The 19,721-nt window shown below is 37.5% G+C and overlaps 1 protein-coding gene across 2 annotated transcripts in view; it reads right to left on the bottom strand.

The window, feature by feature from the left end:
* The window catches only part of GPATCH2 (G-patch domain containing 2), a 178,566-nt gene that overhangs the window by 65,609 nt on the left and 93,236 nt on the right, over positions 1-19,721 (bottom strand). For both annotated transcript variants that reach the window (XM_019465635.2, XM_019465636.2), the window contains exon 6: positions 5,781-5,848. In XM_019465635.2, coding sequence (XP_019321180.1) covers positions 5,781-5,848 — 68 coding nt within the window. The remainder of the gene's footprint in view (positions 1-5,780; positions 5,849-19,721) is intronic.

Below are 19,721 nucleotides of genomic sequence, written 5' to 3'. Positions count from 1 at the left end.
ATTATAAACAGAAAACCTAAAGACTCTACCAAAAATCTGTTAGAATAAAGAAAATCAGCAAAGTTGCAGGATACAAAATCAAGAGACATCAATCAGTTGTTTCTAAAACAAACTATTAGAAAGAGGGATTATGAAAACAATGCCATATATACTAGCATCAAAAAGAATAAAAACTTAGAAATAAATTTAATGAAGGAGGTAAAACACCTGTACGCTGAAAAGTATAAAATATTAGTGAAGGAAATGGAAGAAGACACGAATAAATGGAGAGATATTTTATGTTCATGGACTGGAAAAATCAATATTGTTAAAATGTCCATACTATCCAAATTAATCCACAGGTTCAACGCAATCATTATAAAAATTGCAATGGCAGTTTTCACATAAATAGGGGAAAAAAAATCCTAAAATTTGTATGGAGCCACAAAACACCCCAAATAACCAAAGCAGTTTTGATAAGGAATAAAGCTAGAGACATCACACTTCCTAATTTCGAGCTATATTACAAAGCCATAGTCATCGACACAGTATGTAACTGGCTAAAAACAGACACAAAAATCAGTGTCACAAAACAGCCCAGAAATAAACCCATGCATTTACGAGCAATTAATTTTGACAAAAGAGTCAAGAATATACACTGGGGAAGGATCATCTGTCCAATAAATGGTCTTGGGAAAATTGAACAGCCACTTCCAAAAGAATGAAACTGGAGCTCTATAGTATATTATACACAAGTATCAATTTAAAATGGGTTAAGGACTTGCACACAAGATCTGAAATCTTAAGACTCCTAGAAGAAAACATAGGAAGTAACAAGCTCCTTGACACCGATCCTCACAATGAGTTTTTGGATTGACACCAAAGCAAAGGTAACAAAGCAAAAATAAACAAGTGGTACTACATCTAACTGAAAAGTTTCTGCATAGCAAAGGAAACCGTCAACAAGATGAAAAAGCAACCTATGGAATGGAAGAAAATATTTGCAAACCACATATCTGATACGGCGTTAATAGCCAAAATATACAGGGTACACGTACAACTCAATAGCAAAAATCCAATAGTCCAAATAGAAAATGGGCAAAGAACCCGGATGGATATTTTCCCAAAAAAGGCAAACAAATAGCCAACAGGTACATAGAATGGTGCACTACATAATTCATCATAAAGGAAAGGCAAATAAAAATCACCATAAGATTATCAATTCATACTTTTTAGAATGATTATTATCAAAAAGACAAGAAAGAAAAACTGCTGGTGGGAATGTAAACTGGTGCAGCCACCACGGAAAACAGTATGGAGCTTCCTCAAAAATTTAAGTCGAACAGCCATATATTGTCCAGTAATTCTGCTTCTGGATATATATCCAAAGGAAACAAAATCACTCTCTTGAAGAGATATCTGTACTTCACATTCATTGTGGCTTTATTCACAGTGGGAAAGACAACCTAAGTGTCCCTCAATGAATGAATGGATAAAGAAGTTGTGATACACACACACACACACACACACACACACACACACACACACACATTGGAATATTATTTAGCCTTAAAAAGAAGAGAATCCTGCCAGTTGCAACAACATGGACGGACCTCCATGCTAAGGAGGGCATCATGCTAAGTGAAATAAGCCAGACAAAGGTATGTACTGCATGGTATCATAGAAACAGAGAAGAATAGTGGTATTGTGGGGCTGGGCATGCAAGTTCGAGGGGGAGGTGAATAAAAGGGCACAAAATTTCAGTTGTAAAATGAGTAAGATCTGCGGATCTAATGTATAGTATGGCAACTGTAATTGACAATACTGAATTGTATGCTTGAGACTTGTTAAGAGAGTAACACCTTCAGTGTTTTCTAAAAAAAGAAAAAAAAAGGTAAATATGTGAGGTGAGGGATGTGTGAATTCAACGGTGGGAATCCTTTTACGATGTATATGTGTATCAAATCATCATGTAGTACACTTTAAGTATATTACAATTTGGGATGTTTGGGTGGCTCAGTTGGTTAAGCATCTGACTTCAGCTCAGGTCATGATCTCGAGGTTCGTGGGTTTGAGGCCCACGTTGGGCTCTGTGCTGACAGCTCAGAGCCTGGAGCCTGCTTCAGATCCTCTGTCTCCCTCTCTCTCTGCCCTTCCTGTGCTTGTGCTCTCTCAATCTCTCTCTCTCTCTCTCTCTCTCTCTCTCTCTCTCTCTCTCTCTGTCTCTCAAAAACAAACAAACATTTAAATAAATAAATATATTACAATTTTATTTGTCAATTATATCTCAACTAAGCTGAGGAAGGAAAAACAAAACAAGCAAGCAATGGGCTGCTAGAACCGTGCACTAGCCTGGAAGTGCTCCTGGTGCAATGAACATGTCAGTCGTGATCTTAGAGTATAAATAATAAGCAAGCGCTTCCAAGAAAGTAGAAAAAGGAGAATCGCCTGCCACATTGGATACATGGGTTTTAGCAGGCTGAGTCCTGAGTGCCTCACTTCCCGAATGGGAGCTTCTGCTGAAATAGCCCGCCTTCTCCACAATTCTGTATTGTATCTACGGGTGCTTTAAATTTATGAGTCACTGTACTGCAAAGAGCCATAGCCAGGTCTGATTAAAACTCCATGCCACTCGGAGGTCTTGGAGGAGATTTTGAGATAACTGAAGTAAGTGGATGAGATTCTGAAGCGGGGTCCTTCGGGAAAGACAGGGAAGGTATTCCAAACACATGTATGTATGGAGAGAAGGGTTGTGCGTGCATGTTGAGGAGTCAATGATTTGCATGTGACAAGTCCTGTTAGGAGCACTATGTGCCAGACCCAAGTAATCAATCATGACTGATCTAAAACTTTGCCAGATACTGGTTCCCTAAACTCCCTTGCAACTCCGGGTGACCAAATAACCCAGTTCTGGCCAATGAGAGCTAAGGAAAGGTGGGTGAGTGGTTTTGAAAGGAATTTTGCTTCTGGCGGAGAGCTCCGAGCACTGGTCCTTTCCTCTTCTTCTTGCCTTGAAAGCAGACATGACATGTGAAGTTATAGGCATGAGGCCATAACTATGAGGGCATAAGAAAGAAAGGTAAATATGGTATTATGTGTTGAATTGGTCCCCCAGAAAGATAGGCTGGAGTCCTAACCTCTAGTAGCTCGGAATACGACCTTATTTTTGAGATAGATCTTGACAGAGGTAACCAAGTTCAAATGAGGTCATCTAGGGTAGGTTCTACTCTGACCTTATAAAGTGTCCTCATATTTCTGTCCCTGCGTCCTTATAAAAAGGAGAACTGTGGACACAGAGACAGATACACACACATGGAAAAGGCCCTAGGAAGATGGAGGCAGAGATTAGCGTGACACAGTAGGAGCCAATGAGCGGCAGAGGCTGGCAGAAACCACAGGTGTGGACAAAGGCCTGGAACAGCTTCTCCCTCCAGCCTCAGAAGGAACCAGCCCTGCTGACACCTGACCTTCCAACCTTCAGAACTGCCAGACAGCACATTTCTGCTGTTTAAACCACCGAGTTTGTGGTGCTTTGTTACAGGAGCTCTAGGAACAGATGACGAAACAGAAAATCGGAAACAGTCTGGCCCGTGATAGTAATTTTACGCCACTGAGAAGCCTTAGGGCCACCTCCCTCCTGACTTCTTATGTGAGAAACAAAATAAAACCTTTCGGCTCAGGCTATTGTTCGTTTCGTATTGTATTCTGTTACTAGTATCCAGTACGTTCTGATAAAATGGTGGTTTTCAACCAGTCAAGACTGATTAAAGACAAATCGGATTTTTGAAAGATCCGGGTAGGAGAGAATCCAAGAGAAAAATCCTAGGGCAGTGATGCAGAGGTCATATTTAGGGAAGACAGGCAGACCAGGGAAGACAGTTGGACCATTATCTAAGAAGGAGAAATAATGGATCAGGCAGAAAGGTACTGGAGTCAGATCCTGAAGAGCTTTTAATAATATGCTAACGAGGTTTTTCCACTGTCAAGAGGCAATACTGGGGGTTTACAAGTAGGGGAATTAAAGAATCAGAATGAACTTTAGCAAAAGTAAGCACTATGTACTCAAAGTGAGAACACAGAGACAGAAAGATTCACTAGGATCCTGTACTAATATAAAAGATAGCAGTGCTTATTTAAAGGAATAGAGCAGGAAGTGGAAAAGATGGAGTCAGCATGAGATACTGAAGAGACTGGACCGGACTGGTAGCATGGAGGGTGCAAGGTGGTGAAATGACTCCATGTTAGTCCTGAGTGTTGACAGAATGGTAATCAAGCACATTGGGTAACCTCGGAAACTCTAAAAATAGTGACATCTGAGTTCCACTCCTAGAGAATCTTATTTAATTGATTAAGAACCACTGGGGAGATTCGTGTGGAATGGATGTCAGGGGCACACAGTCAGGGTCATACCTGCTAACTGGAGAAGCAGTACTCAGTTGACATTATCCAATTTGCCCCATTTTACATTCACACTTTCATATCTGCATTCACTCAATTACTATTTTCTGTCTACTAGGCACTGTTAGCACCGGACTCCAATAGTGACAAAGAGATTTGTCTGCCCTCAGAGCATTTACAATCATTAACAAATGCAAGTTTTGGTTTAAAGACGGCTCCATATCTACTTGCTAGTGGTTTTGATTCATGTCGGAACAAAAAGTTAAGTTAATATGTATAAATAAATAGAGACGGCCGCCTGGGTGGCTCAGTCGGTTGAGCGTCCGACTTCAGCTCAGGTCACGATCTCGCGGTCTGCGAGTTCGAGCCCCGCGTCGGGCTCTGGGCTGATGGCTCAGAGCCTGGAGCTTGCTTCCGATTCTGTGTCTCCCTCTCTCTCTGCCCCTCCCCCGTTCATGCTGTGTCTCTCTCTGTCTCAAAAATAAATAAACGTTAAAAAAAAATAATAAAAAAATAAATAAATAGAGAAAAGGTCTTATAGGATAATAAAAATGAATGAAATAAACTATTTAAAGGAAAGATTATGATATTGTAACCTGTAAAATAAATACTCCAGAAAATAATAATCTGTATAAATAATATTTTATATCATATAGATTACATTTTGTATTAATAATCTATATAAAATAAACTACAGATGAACAATAATTTGTTTTACATTGGTTAAGGAAGGGATTTAAAAGCTAGGATCTAATGGATCGTAATATGATTGCTTGCCAGAAAAAATTCATTCAATCATGAATCCATGTCTTTCCATATCTTATGGCCTTTTTCTTCAAGTTCAACCAATTTCCCAGGAGACACGGTACTGACCCAAAATATATATGTATTGAAGCTCTTCTGATAAAGATGTACTTAGAAACAGAACTAGCACCTAGAAATTCACCCAATAATTTACCAACGTTGAAGCTCAAGTTTTAATTTTTGGAATTACTTAGTAAATTAGACTCTCCCTTTTGCTGCCAAATGAAAATACGTTCTGGTTCCTTCACGTCTCTTGCTGGGCCGGAGCAGAAAGCAGAGAAGTAATGAGTTAAGTAGTCACTTTGTGTTTTAGTGCTTTGGAAAGAGTAGGGAGGAAGACAGGAAGAGTAGGAGGAGAGCTTGATGCTACTTAATGTAATGAAAACTTAGAATTTCAAATTCTGTCCCAAAGAAAAGAATGATCGTATTCAAAAACCTTTATTTACATTTCTGCCACAGGTTGAAATTGTTCCTGCACAACTGTCAATGTCAGTGGTATAAAAAGTGCAAATTAAACCACCTTTACTAGCAACAGCTACCAGTTTTCCAAAAGAAAGATGGAGAATACCCCAAGATTATACAAATCAGTGTGTACTCACTCATGGTGATGTGAATCTGGGGAAAAGTGAACCATTCTCTTGTTACTGACAGGGCCCGGGGTGCCCACCTGAAAGGAGAGTGGAAACAAAAAATAAATCACGGATGAGTTTCTTAAAAAAAAAAAAAAAAAAATCCCATGAATAATAAAGGGACGTTTCCGTTTGAGGACTTCCACTCTAAAATGGAGAATAAAATATTAATTCTCAAAAGCTAAACCACATTGCATGGACCAAAAGTGTAATTTCATTCTGGGTAAGAAGGGCCTCTTGTTTTGGTTTACTGTGTAGTTCCTCTGCTAGAATTTTAAGACTAGTTAAAAAGTACTTTTATAATAAAAAAAAAAATGTTAAGAACTAGACCACTGACTCTTGTTTCCAAATACTGCTCAATTATGCGTATACTTCATCATACACACAAAAAAAGAGGTTCGCTTAATTAGTGTTGAGCAAGTGATATGACCCAAAACCAACGGATTTGTGGTTAATTCCTAAACATAATGCACACATTTAAATGCATGCAAGAACTTGAGTCAAGGAAGTAGTCGCTAGTCCTTTTCATAGTTTTCCCATAAAGTTGGGGATAATCTACATATTTGCGCAGAACAACATATAATTTCACCTAAAAGAACAACATTTTATTCCTTTATTTCTCAACAAAATTAAAAGTCTGATAGTCAAAGTTTCAAAACAATTTTTCATAATCTAAGCTACGCTCATTAAAAAAATTCACACCTTGTATTTTATAGAGGGTTTTCAAAGGCAAACGCAAGCAGCGCCATGCAAGCAAGAATGAATCTACAATCACAATCAACGAGACATATTTTACAACAAAAGGTCATAACTTAGGCTCTATCATCATAATAATAAAAACCCCCGCATAATTATAAACGTGCCACTTAAAGTATACCACCAAAGAAAGCACGATGAGGCAGGAAAATGCCTATGAAAAAAGCCTAACGTTTCCAAAAATGTGTTTGTTCTTTTCTCACTCGGGTAACGAGGAGGCCCGCATACCCTCTGAAATTCCAAGAAATGCAAATACTGCACATGTGCGCAGATGATGACATTAATAACCCTATGGTTTGGGCACCACAGGTAAACATGTGGCTCAACTCCAGGACTACATCCTGCATTCAGCTCAAAATGAGGTTTTCATGCTATTCCAGTGGGTATCCCAGGAATACAGTAATCCATTTTCTACACTGTGGCCATGAGAAAAGCCGACTGTGCCTATGTCATGCTTTGTTAGAGGTTCATGATCACATTATCTCATGGTGGACCTGACACTTTTATTCAGTTTACAGTATGTTCTATGTACAGGCAACTTATTTCCTTTGCCAGGGCTGCTGACAACCTTTTCCACACTATATTAATCTTGTTTACTGACTTTATCTTGGTACAAATATCAGAAAACTGAACTTTTTATCTCAGAGAAAGAACAAACAACGTGTTGACAGAAGCAGAAGCTATTTTCAGGGCTAAAATTGCTTGTTTACCTGAAGCTATACTTAGGGAAAAATGTTTAAGTCTTGCTCGGGCTTGAAATACATAATCTGAAATTTAATAAATGAAGAAATTTCACATACCCCCATGTGATAAATTGCCTGATGAAAACAATGCAACTGAATACAATAAAACCGAATTTGTAACTAATTTATCCCACAATACAAATGTAAGCTTTCAATCTAGTCAGAAATAATCACACTGTGTATTTCTCAGAAATCATAGATGTATAAACTATAAGCTCAATTCAATTGTTGCAAATAGCTCTCAAAAGATTTACAGTACCAAATGTAGATATTTAAATGACTTTCCATCTTTCCATAGGACATGGTCCTTTTTTAAAAAATGAAAGAGGTGAATACCCTTTCCTGTTCTTTCAAGTCCATTTTTGTTTTACTTTTGAAGATATGACAACAGCCATAATTTAGAATTTTTTCTTAATGAAATTATACGACACTGAGGTCGACACATGATGATCTTCTCAGGGTTAATATCACTAGTCTGTGTCAGGAGTGAAATGTCTTTACTACGGAGACCTTTGCGACTTTGGGACTAGACACCCATTTTGAAAATCTGAGAGTAAGATCCTCATACAGAATTCACCCCGTGGAAAACAGTGCTATACTAAAGTTTCCGTGTATTTTAAATTTGGAAGCGTGTATTTAATATGATTGATTATTAGTAGATACTTCAATGTTATAAAATATCAAGCAATATTCTTGCAAAATTCTTTCTAAAACTACAATTTAGGGTTAGATAGGAATCTTCATAAAAATAAATGAAGCAGTTTTAAACATCACGGCAAAGTAATAATTTCTACTAAACAAGTATGGCAATTACATTGTTATATTTTCCAAAAAATATGGCTTCCAGTTATTACAGAAATGTCTTAGAAAGAAATAACAAATTAAAAAAAAAGCAAAAACATCTCTTTAAATATCAATAAAATATTCATATAGTAAAGTTTTTCTCTTAGGAAAAGTAGATTTTATTCCACAAGATTGGAGCAGGAGCAGGTATTCTGTTCTTCATGAGAAACAGTATTTCCACATTGTTAGACTCTTTGTTAAGACTCTAGAGATATTTATGTAATTGGGCAAAAGCTACTGATGACAATCGTAGACATCACACTGTATGTCCAGAATTCTTAAGATTCACGTTTAAATGTTGTTATATCAATAGTGACTACAGTCCTAAGTAAGGTAGGTATATTTCTTCTCATTGACTATGTTTATTACGGAAGTTATTAAACAAACAAAAAAGACAACTCAAAGCTAGAAAGCAATGGATGGTCTCTAGATAACAAAGCAGTTGTCAACTTCTGGCCATTTTGGACTGTGAAATAAACTATAATGCTAAAAGACCACATGGGTTTGGTTTTTGCTATTGTTATTTACTATTACCAACCTCAGAAAATAGGAATGTAATAATGGCAGATGAAAACTGAGTAACGGTTGTACAAGGAAGTACCACTGTCAGTAAGGTCAGTAAGTAAGACTATGTGGGAAATTTAGCTGTATGACATCAGTGACAAAACATCCTCTCACTTTCATTAGCCACATTAAAATGGGTTCTTATTTTGGGGCGCCTGGGTGGCTCAGTCAGCTAAGCGTCCGACTTCGGCTCAGGTCACGATCTCCCGGTCCGTGGGTTCGAGCCCTGCGTCGGGCCCTGTGCTGACTGCTCAGAGCCTGGAGCCTGTTTCAGATTCTGTGTCTCCCTCTCTCTCTGACCCTCCCCCGTTCATGCTCTGTCTCTCTCTGTCTCAAAAATAAATAAACGTTAAAAAAATAAAATAAAATAAAATGGTTTCTTATTCTTTCTATCACTGATTTATTAATGCCAATTTCATAACTGTCCTCAAAAGGTAAAACACCACGCTTGTTTTTACATCTCATTTTCGTTTTGTTGTGAACAAATCTGCCACATTCCATCCTGTTCTTCTACAATTAGATAACTGAATCAATTACTTCCCAAATCAGGTAAACGTATCTGAGACACAACGGTCTTACAGGATTCATGAAAAGCCTGTCCAACGTGGGATGACACCCCTACTCATACTTTCAAGGATCAAGATTCCTTCTGTAAATGAAGTGTTATGTCCCCAGGAAGTACAAGAGGCCATCATGCTTTCTTCTCTCCCTCCAATACAGTCCTTCTCCTTCCAACTTTGCTCTTATTTGCAATTACATTTTGTTTGCTTTCCAAATGCGATTCTGCTTCAGCGCCCACATTGACAAATACTTAGGGTGGCAGGATGCCATCCGAAAGAAGGCCTTTCGGTTTTGTGAGGACTGGTCAATCAAATCCGCCGGGCCTCCAGGCTCCAGGGCGATGTTGCCTGAGCCTTCCTGCCCGCGTGTCAAGACTCGGAAGTTTTCTGCTTCTCTAAGGACCAGTGTTCATTTGACTCAACTTCTCTGAAGAGAGAAAGAAGCCCCTAAACTTTACCAGGCTCGGCATGAAGGCCCCCTGCTACGTTCAACACGTGTGTCAGTCAAATATATGTGACAGATAATAAGGAACACAACTCAGCAAACCAAGGCTTAACAATAGGGCTTTAAGCCCTGAGGGTAGGAAGTAAGGGGAGCAGAGCAGAGATGGAAGGAAATGTATTAGGCTTGCTGGGGTACACATTTATCTTCATTCAAAAACAATCACAAGAAATAATACCCTACATGCTTTGCAGTAACTGATTTCGATTAATTAGCTGTTAAAATGAAGGTACAGACTGTACATCTTTGGACCCCATACGGCAAAATAAACAAAACGGCTCTCCAAAAGTATTTCAAGTGAGTTTTATATCAAGTGTTCTAAAAAGTCCTGATACAAGATAGGTGGAGAATGAATAAAATATTTCATTGTGTCCTCTATTCTCATATATAATATTACAGAATGGTCACAATTCACAAAGGCACAATCTACTTGGGGATGGAAAACATTCAAGGAAATAACACTAGAATTACTTCGATAGCAACGTACAAAAAAATAAAAATTACTTTAGAATTACTTGTAAAGCAATACAAAGAAGGACAATTCAGGTAGTATAAATGGATATCATTTATAAGATTAAAGGGAAACAAAGTAGTTATCTGATTTATCAGGAAGAAGGGGAAAAAAAATCACCTGTGAGAAGGGAGTTGTATGCAATTATCTCTCCCTGCTCCAATCCATCTTACCAACTTGCCAAATTCAACTTTCTAACTCGCTGCTTTTCACATGTCACTTTTCTCATTCCAGAGCTATCCATAGCTCTGTGCTGAAAGTAAAATTAAAACTAATGAAAAATGCATTCAAAGCCCTCTCTAATCCGATCCTTATTTTCCAGCGTGATCCTTCCTTATGAGTAACTGACTTCTTCCCTTGTCAGCACCCAAAACTGCTCTACTTGATATAATTTAACAAATGTTTACTAGTTAACTACTCTGTATGTAAAATTATGCTTATATTTGCTATATGATAAGTGCTATATGGTTCCCATTCCATTGGGTGATTTTAGTTCTCTGTCACACTGAATATAATCTTTTTGATATCATGATAAGGTCCTGAGTTTAAGGAACCCTTTTGATTCCAGGGTGTTTTTTTTGTTTGTTTGTTTGTTTGTTTTTTGTGTTTTAAAGAATAAAAAATCAGCAAGTAATTCATGTGCTAATTCACATTTTACCTTCATTTGCCTCGATTTCTATTAAAGTAAAATGTGTATTTATACAGTAGACTAGCAAAAATCCTCTTTATGGCTATAAGACACTAAAAAATAGTAGGTGCGTGTGGAACACCTCATGTGTGCTTGGTGACGTGTTGGATATGAGGTAGAGGTCACTATAAGTCTTCACCCGTCAGAAGTTTTAGCTTTGGACAATGTCCTCCTAGAAGGAACACTCAGTAGGGAAGATGGTCCATTTCTGAGGACAACTGAATTAGCTGAGATTTCAAAAAGTGTTGTACTAAATTACTAAATGCATACACTAGAACTTGATTTTCCAACTAAGAAAATGCCTTTGGAATTTTATAAAGTGTAGTAACATTACAGAAATGTGTGCCAGGTTTTCACTTTAAAATTTACCAATATTCACAATCAAAGCTTCCTCTTATCAGTGGATCTCACGCTGGATCTATGTGTCATCTACCCCTCATAGCCTTCACGTCACCTGAATTATATTGTAGTGTATATATATAACAGTGATTTTGCCTCGTCGTCAAGGTATTGTTCCATTATATTTTTAGCAATTTTTAATCCTTCTTGGAAGGATGTAAACGTGAATAAATGAACAAAGAAAGTGTGATAATGACCACCATGGCACATCAAGAATTACTATCATCGTTAGTAATGATAAGGACACGCCTAAGCTTTATAGCTCTTGCCTGCTTATAAGGTGTTTTCACGGGCAAGGTGGATGAGTAAATAAGCATCATTATTCTCAAATGTCAGATGAGGGCACATGCCCCAGATCACCAAGATTAAACAGAGCTAGATCTGAACCTAAATTGTCCTATTCCCAACCTATTACTTTTTCTCTTCCGGGACTACACAAAGGAGATAATACACCAAAACAAGTGTTTTCTGTATTTGGGGATTTGCTGTAGGAGATGCTTGCCTGAATCTAGAATATACTCTCAGAAAATCTTTGGCCAAGAATCATACCTCCAAGGATGATACTCTGGTCCTTACTTGTAAGTTCAGAGTAATCTATGTGGCTATTGTAAGTATAGGCAAGAAGAAGCATGGTAGTCCAAACAGGGAGGTTAGCATATGGTATGGATTCGCTAACGGGAATAAGAAACAGTTCTACGACCAGTCATTACAGCCAAAGTAGTAAAAAAATTTATTTTTATTTATTTATTTATTTTTTAATTTTTTAAACATTTATTCATTTTTGAGAGATAGAGACAGAGCATGAGTGGGGAAGGCGCAGAGAGAGGGAGATACAGAATCTGAAGCACGCTTCAGGCTCCGAGCTGTCAGCAGAGAGGCCGATGCGGGGCTTGAACTCAGGATCTGTGAGATTGTGACCCGAGCTGAAGCCGGACGCTCAACCGACTGAGCCACCCAGGAGCCCCAAGTAGTAAGAAATTTAAAAACTATACTAAAGAGGGGTAAGCACTCCATGATGAGAATATGCTTAGGAACTTGGAAAATTAGGGAACGTGGACCATTTTTTTTCCCCTTCAAAAGTAGGTATCAATGTAAATGTTAGATTACACCTTCAAACCAAAAAGGTTTTATAAAGAATCAAAAAATCACAGGAAATAAAGCACAGAGAAGCACAAGGCTTTCCTTTCAATTGCGGATTAGCCTTCCTAGCGGGAATCCTATGTGTCAAAGGGAAGATGCTAACCTTTCAGCTGCCAGCATCACGTGAAGTAGTGAATGAAGACAGGCTTCAGATAATCTGGAAGTAATCTCAGCATATGTTCAAGTAATAGTAGCACATAGATTTCTCTAAAAGAACTGTCAAAATGTGAATTATACTAAATTGGTGAAGGTTTAGAAATATACATACATATGTATACGTACATATACGACATTAGCAATTGTTACGTTTTTAATCTAAAACTAAACATCGTAATTATTTGAAATCCTTAAAGTTTTTTTCCCTCGTTAAAATAAGTCAGCATTAATAATTAAGAATTTAGAAGGATTGGCCTATCAGAATAATAATACTTCTAATTATTAAGTGCATAAATTCTCATTCTGGTAAGCACTAATAATGAACGATCTAAATACTTTAATGCAAAAGATTAATCACCACGTAATTAAAAAACAAATAGAGCAACAACTTTTGTTCATACTGCTCCACAGTAATTTTTTTTTTTTTTTTGAGTAAGAAACTAAAAATTAACCAGCTCAGAATGATGGCAAATAGTGATTAAAGAGGGAGTTCTGCTTTGCCGTCCAGTTTAGTAGCAAGCTGTGAGTGGCCTCTGCTGGCTGACCAAAGGCTTCCTAAATCATTCATTTACGATGCCTGCACTGGCTTCAGAAAATAAGGATGTGCCCACATATGTTTATACAAAATCCTCCGTGTGTAAAGACCTGCCTTTTGTAAAAGTGAATGCCAAATAACAAACAAAATGTGCATAAGATGATGTAAGAAAACTTTATAATTTCATCCAAATTCAACATAACTTAGATTATACTTAAAATCTATTACATCTTCTAAAATTTTAGCTTATATTACCATGACAGCATATGGATTATCTTATTCAATTTATATCACACAATCATATCCACATTTAAAAGTACATATTTTCTTGAGGTTCATTTGCATACACCCACATATACACCCAAACTTTTTCTCAAAATTAAGTGTCTATTTACGGACTTTTCAGGGAAATATAATGAAAGACTGAATGAAAAATCCTTTAAAGAATTACATTTTAAAAAGGGCATTAACACATTTTATATAATGTTTTATGCAGATACTGTCCTGGAAATTCAGTAAAGCAAAGCAATTTTAAAGATTTCTATATTATTGCACCTATGTTTGGGTAGAAGTAATTTTATATTCAAAACTTAAAATTGCAGTCAAGAAGTTGAAACATTACTACTATCAGGTAATACTAATTTAGTAATCATAAGAGAAGAAAAAAATATTACCAGTTCTGCTCAGTACCTTTCTATCAATGAAAATCTTCTGTGCACGACAGAATTTATGATTTTTTATTTATCTATTTAAACATACAATTATATAGGATTCACTTCATCCTCTACCCAATCTATCCACTTAAAATATACGCCATTAAGCATTATTATCAAATATGCCTAATGATGTCAAAAGGTGACTACATTTATTTTTAAAAAGTTACTGTTCTCACATGTGACACTATTTCAGTATACTTCAACTCTCATTTCAGAATTCAGTCCCATTATCTTGCCTGCTCAAAATTGTTCACAGGGTTAGCCAGCTGACATATAAGATAACCTCCATCTCACTAGACACCGCTGGGATACGACACACTGACCTACAGTGAGCCCTTATTATTAGCCTGAAATATATAGCGCGTAATGTAGCTCCTGTCAGGGAATTTGTTTATAAAAATCCTTTTATTTCTCTGGACATTCAAAATGCTTTTAAAAGTAATGTTCAACTGTTTAAAGGAATTTCAGACAATGAATAAAAATTCTAATGGGTGCTTTGAAGTCTCCTCTCCTGTCTCCCACTATTCTGCAGAAGTGAAAAAAAAAAAAAAAAGGAGTCACGTATACAGAAAATAGAAGCTAGGAAATGTTTTCTCTTTGGAGTTTAGCATACACAGAGTCTATTACATGAAGGCTAGAACCTACAAAAGAAAAGGATACTCAATAGTTCTCATTCCTAATGAGAATTACAACATACCGAAAAGCTGGGTACATGTGAATTTTTTTTTTTTTTTTTGTAGTTAGAGGAGGTCAGGAGGTAACAGCAGTAAAGATAATTATGACATTCAGCCAACCAACATGATTGATAACATAAAAAAATATTAAGATGGCTTTTTGTATGAAAAATTCTATCATGTGCATTAAAAAATGTACTTTAAGAATATAGGCAGACTAGGAGAAATCTTGAGTGCTTAGTTTTAAGTTACTTAAACTATACTTAAAACACTTGATTGACATTTTAGTTAAAACTAATATTATTCTTTCTACATTAATTATCTGGTAATTTATCACAACGTTATTAGTTGCACATATACCTTTTTGAATTACATATTATTCTTCTTGTTTTTCAAAATGTTTTTATGAACTAGTCAATTTCTTTCCATCTTAAATTGATAGTGATATATGAAATCTTAATTTGCATTAAGAGAAAAAAAATTACGGGGTAGTTTTGATGTCTAAAAGATTGTTTCTAGGAATCTCAAGGATACATTGACAGTAATTTATTAAAAAAAATCCTGATAGTCTCCACATTTTAAAACTGATGAACTTAACATGGCTTATATTTAGCAAACAAAACACTTAAGATAACATTCTCTAAGCTGTTCTCCGGAAGCAAGCATGCTGGCAAACATTCAATCTTCTGTAATGTATTTCAAAACCTGATTATTATACTTTAAGGTGCACTAAAATGTTTGTGTAACTTAAAAAGAAAAAGAACAGAACAGTGACTTGAGAGGGGAAAGAAAGAGAGAGCAAGTTGGAACTTAGGCAAGCTATTCCTTAAGGGATACATGAGTGAATGGGTTAATAAAAAGAAATCAAATATTAGTTAATAGATAACTATATAATCTTAGTATATTATATACCAACCTTCTTCAATGATTGGTAACACAAATCCCAAATAATAACGTGTAACTTTTAATATCCTTTGGCCCACATATATTTCAAGTAAAAAAAATAAAATCACACAGTAAAAAAATCTCCACATTTTGGGGATTCTTATCAGCAGAATTTGCTTGAAATACAAAGAAGTTACTATCTAGCTTAACTTAGGTTGCATGAATACATCAATCAAGAAAGTCAGTGGTGACTAGGCGAAGCAATTTATGGCCAATAAGAAGTATGTACTATCACTGGTGGAGCTTCTAAGGAAAGTTCTTTCAATGGGGTTTACTTCTCTGGCATGAGCCTCGTGTCCTTCTTTGTACTTAGGTTGCCTGAGATGTAGGCAACAGCATCCATTTTTTTTGAGTAGGAACGAATGAGAATCAAAGGTTTCCACCCTTGATAATGAAGCCATCAAATGTCTTCTCACAACATGAGGGAAAAAACAACGGAACCCTTCTTGATCAAGCTACCATTATCTGGGTATCTTGTTACATGTGCCAAGCTCTGGCCCTAATTAATAATAATGATGACCATGATGCTATTCTAGCAAGTGGAAGCATACACAAACTATTCCTTAAGGTATAAATGAATGAATGAGTTAAAAAATTCTACCTTTATTCTTAAAAAGAGAAACCAAAAACATGCTATTAAGTGGGTCAAGAATCGAGTGAAAGAGAAGAAATACTAAACATCTAATTTATATGCCCAGCACTCTGCTAGTTACTATAGGAAATTCTAAAGAACAGCATAATATGAATCCCTGCTAGCTAATACGCTGCAAACTTAAAAAATATGAAACTAATACCTATTAAACCACTGTTAAACTGTGTGCATTGAGTTCATAACTGCAACACTTAGCAAAACTTAGCAAAAGCCATTTTTTGGAGGCGACGGGGCTGATGCTGAGTGGGAGAGACCGGTAGGGTTTAAGGTGATGGAAGGAGGGGGATTGTATGCTAAACACAGACACAAGGTATGGATCAAAAGGGCATATAGATTGGAAATGAAGAAATAAGCTTGACCAGACTAGAAGTCTGTCAGAAAAAAAAAAAAAGTTGAATGGGTAATGCGGTTTCAGAAATCTAGGAATATGGTTCATTCTGTAAAATAATCTAGCAACATTTTGCTAGATAATCCACCTAGTTGATACTGTCTGACTCCAGAAGGAAAAGGGAGCCAGAAACCCAAATGAATAAAAACAAACAAAAACGGAGACAATATTTTCATTATTTTAAATCTCTGTATTTTCACCTTCACTAAATCTCTATCCTTCGGTGCTTTCGGGTTTCTGTATCAAGAGCCTGGGAGATGCACATACAGTTGCCTCTAACGACATACAGACATACAGCGTGAAGAGGCAACCCCTTCTGTCTGTGGAGGCCAGGCCGAGGTGCTTCCTGACCCCTTCATTCCTGTGGAGCATGAAACAAGAGGTGAGGTTGAAGTAGGGGAAGGAAGTTAGAAACCAAAGTTCTAACTGCCCCCACTGGTCTGGGGCAAAGCAAGGTGCAAGATCAGAGAAGTGAGGAAATCTGAGGAATGTCTGCTTCCTGAGCACAGCTGATGAAGAGGCAAGCCTCTAGGAGAGGCCACATTTGAGTTGGCATCCTGCCCAAACTGTCACAGGAGGAAAAAACTGTCACATCTGTGGAAGGAGAGGGTTGGAGAGATAGCTTGAGAATGTTACTGGTCCCCGCCCCAGCCTGGGTGTGACAGACAGGTGACCCAGGAGCTTCTGTAACCCTGGGGCGGGGGGTGGGGTGGGGGGGAGACTCAAAGAAGCACAAGGACTTGGAGATTAGGGGCAAATGACTGGAATCCATGGGATTCAGTAATGGGTACCAGCATGATACCTCAAAAGACCAAAGAGAACCAAATTCATGTGTGTGAACGAGGCACCAGGGTTCATTCTAGACCAGACAGTCAGAGATCAGCAAGGACCAAAATATAGTGAACAGACCTAAGATGGTGCATGACTCTAAGGTAATCTCCACCATAACCTCCAGGGCACCTAAGCTCCCCACTGCCATCTTGGAGAGAAGTGGATGGGAGGTGGAGAAGAACTGCAAGACCGAGCATTTGTTAGAAAAAGGGTAAGCTACAGGGGTGCCTGGGTGGCTCAGTCGGTTAGGCAGCCGACTTCAGCTCAGGTCACGATCTCACAGTCTGTGAGTTCGAGCCCGGCGTCGGGCTCTGTGCTGACAGCTCAGGGCCTGGAGCCTGCCTCTGATTCTGTGTTTCCCCCTCTCTCTGCCCCTTCCCTGCTTGCTCTCTGTCTCTCTCTCTCTCTCTCTCTGTCTCTCTTTCTCTCTCTCTCAAATAATAAACATTAAAAGAAGAAGAAGAAGAAGAAGAAGAAGAAGAAGAAGAAGAAGAAGAAGAAGAAGAAAAATGGTAAGCTGCCCAAGGAAATACGTTATACCAAGATGCAGTAATTGGCAAATCTGGATCACTTCCCTGACCCCTGCTCCCCTACCCATGCACTCCGTCACCTCACTGTCCCTTCACCTACTAGTAATAAATGGAACTTCATGAGAAATATCAAATGTAGTAAATAAAAAAGCTACATTTTCTTTTGTCCAGGTATTAAATTCTTGCCCCACTACACTTACAAATGGACATCGACCCTTTAAATATTCATGAATAGAAGAAGTATCCTTACATTAGAATGATGAAAATCTTTCTGTGTGATCCACGCATAAGCAGCAAACCGTAAGTACTTGACTAGTTTAAGCTTTTTCACTGTTTTACAGCAAAATTCCACATAATGTATATCATATTTTTCAATCTGCAGGTTACAAAATCAACTGTGACAAAAACATACTTTGTATTTATTTTTAAAATTTTTTAAAAATGTTTATTTATTTATTTTGAGAGAGAGAGAGAGAGAGAGTGAGAGAGAGAGAGAGAGAGAGAGAGAGAGAGAGAACGAGCAGGGGAGGGGCAGAGAGACAGACAGACAAAGAATCCCAAGCAGGCTCTGCTCTGTCAGTGCAGAGACCCATGTGGGGCTTGAACGCATGAATCGTGAGCTCATGACCTGAGCTGAAATTGAGTTGAATGCTTACTCGACTGAGCCACTCAGGTGTCCCAACAAAATCATACTTTTATGATAAGATTAGAAAGCAAAGCAATAAGAAGTCTTAGCAGTCATTCTTGCTGCCCAAGGCATGATCACAATGGAATACACAATCCACCTGGTTTAACAAAATAAACTAGAATTTATGGATTTCATTCGCTGTGTCTTTTTCTCCAATATAAAGTGGTTCTTAGGAGGAAAACAGTACAGTGATTAAAAGTGTGGGCTCTGAGTCCACACTGTCTGCGTCCAAATCTTGATTCTTCCACATTTCAGCTCTAGGACTGTCTCAACTCCCACAGCTACAAAATGGGGACAGAAATAGTATCTATTTTATAGAGTTACAATGTGAATGAAATGAGATAATCTGAACAGCACGTAGATCACTGTCTGACTATTACTATTGGTTTTAATTGTCTCCACGTCTAACGCAAGATACAACTGCGATAATAAGATGACACAAGTAAGTATTACAGTAGATGTAAGCATTGACTAAGGAGTTTTTATAGGGTTGGAGGGAGTCGGGAATGAGGAGGGTGTGCACGCAGAGCAACGGTGCAATTGGAGATGTTTAGTATTGGGGCTGGCATCACTCTTTGCAGTGAGTTACTTAAAATAGTCTTAGTTCCGGTTGATAAAAATCAGATGAGCAACTGTTTTTCATGAAGATGTTAGAAATGCAGATACAAGTTTAATATCTGAGAGACACCACATTCTCAAGAAGAGTTACTTTACAAATTAATTTACAGCTACGTGGTGGCCAGTCTAAATCACAAAACTTAATTTGGTAGTTTCCACAAAGACATTGTTAGTGACTACATAGGCTGGTGCTTTTCTGATGCTTTTCAATTAGTGTAAAGGTCATGAGTTTAAATAAAATAGAGTTAAGTATCTTATCTATAATAATGGTCTCTAAATTGAATGTTTTACAGCTGGTTTGCTGTTCTTGGCCAATTCTAAGAGCCTGAAAGAAACCTGAACTGGCAGACCATTGGAATATATGCTACTGAAGTAATATAGCCAGTGCATCTCCTCCCATATTCAACTTCAAATGCACACACACACACACACACACACACACACACACACACAATGAAAAAACCTTGAAGAC

This window comes from Panthera pardus, unplaced genomic scaffold, assembly GCF_024362965.1.
Source record: "Panthera pardus isolate Hobbes unplaced genomic scaffold, ASM2436296v1 HiC_scaffold_21, whole genome shotgun sequence".
In the NCBI taxonomy this organism is placed as follows: Eukaryota; Metazoa; Chordata; class Mammalia; order Carnivora; family Felidae; genus Panthera; species Panthera pardus.
This window is presented reverse-complemented; position numbering and strand designations above follow the sequence as displayed.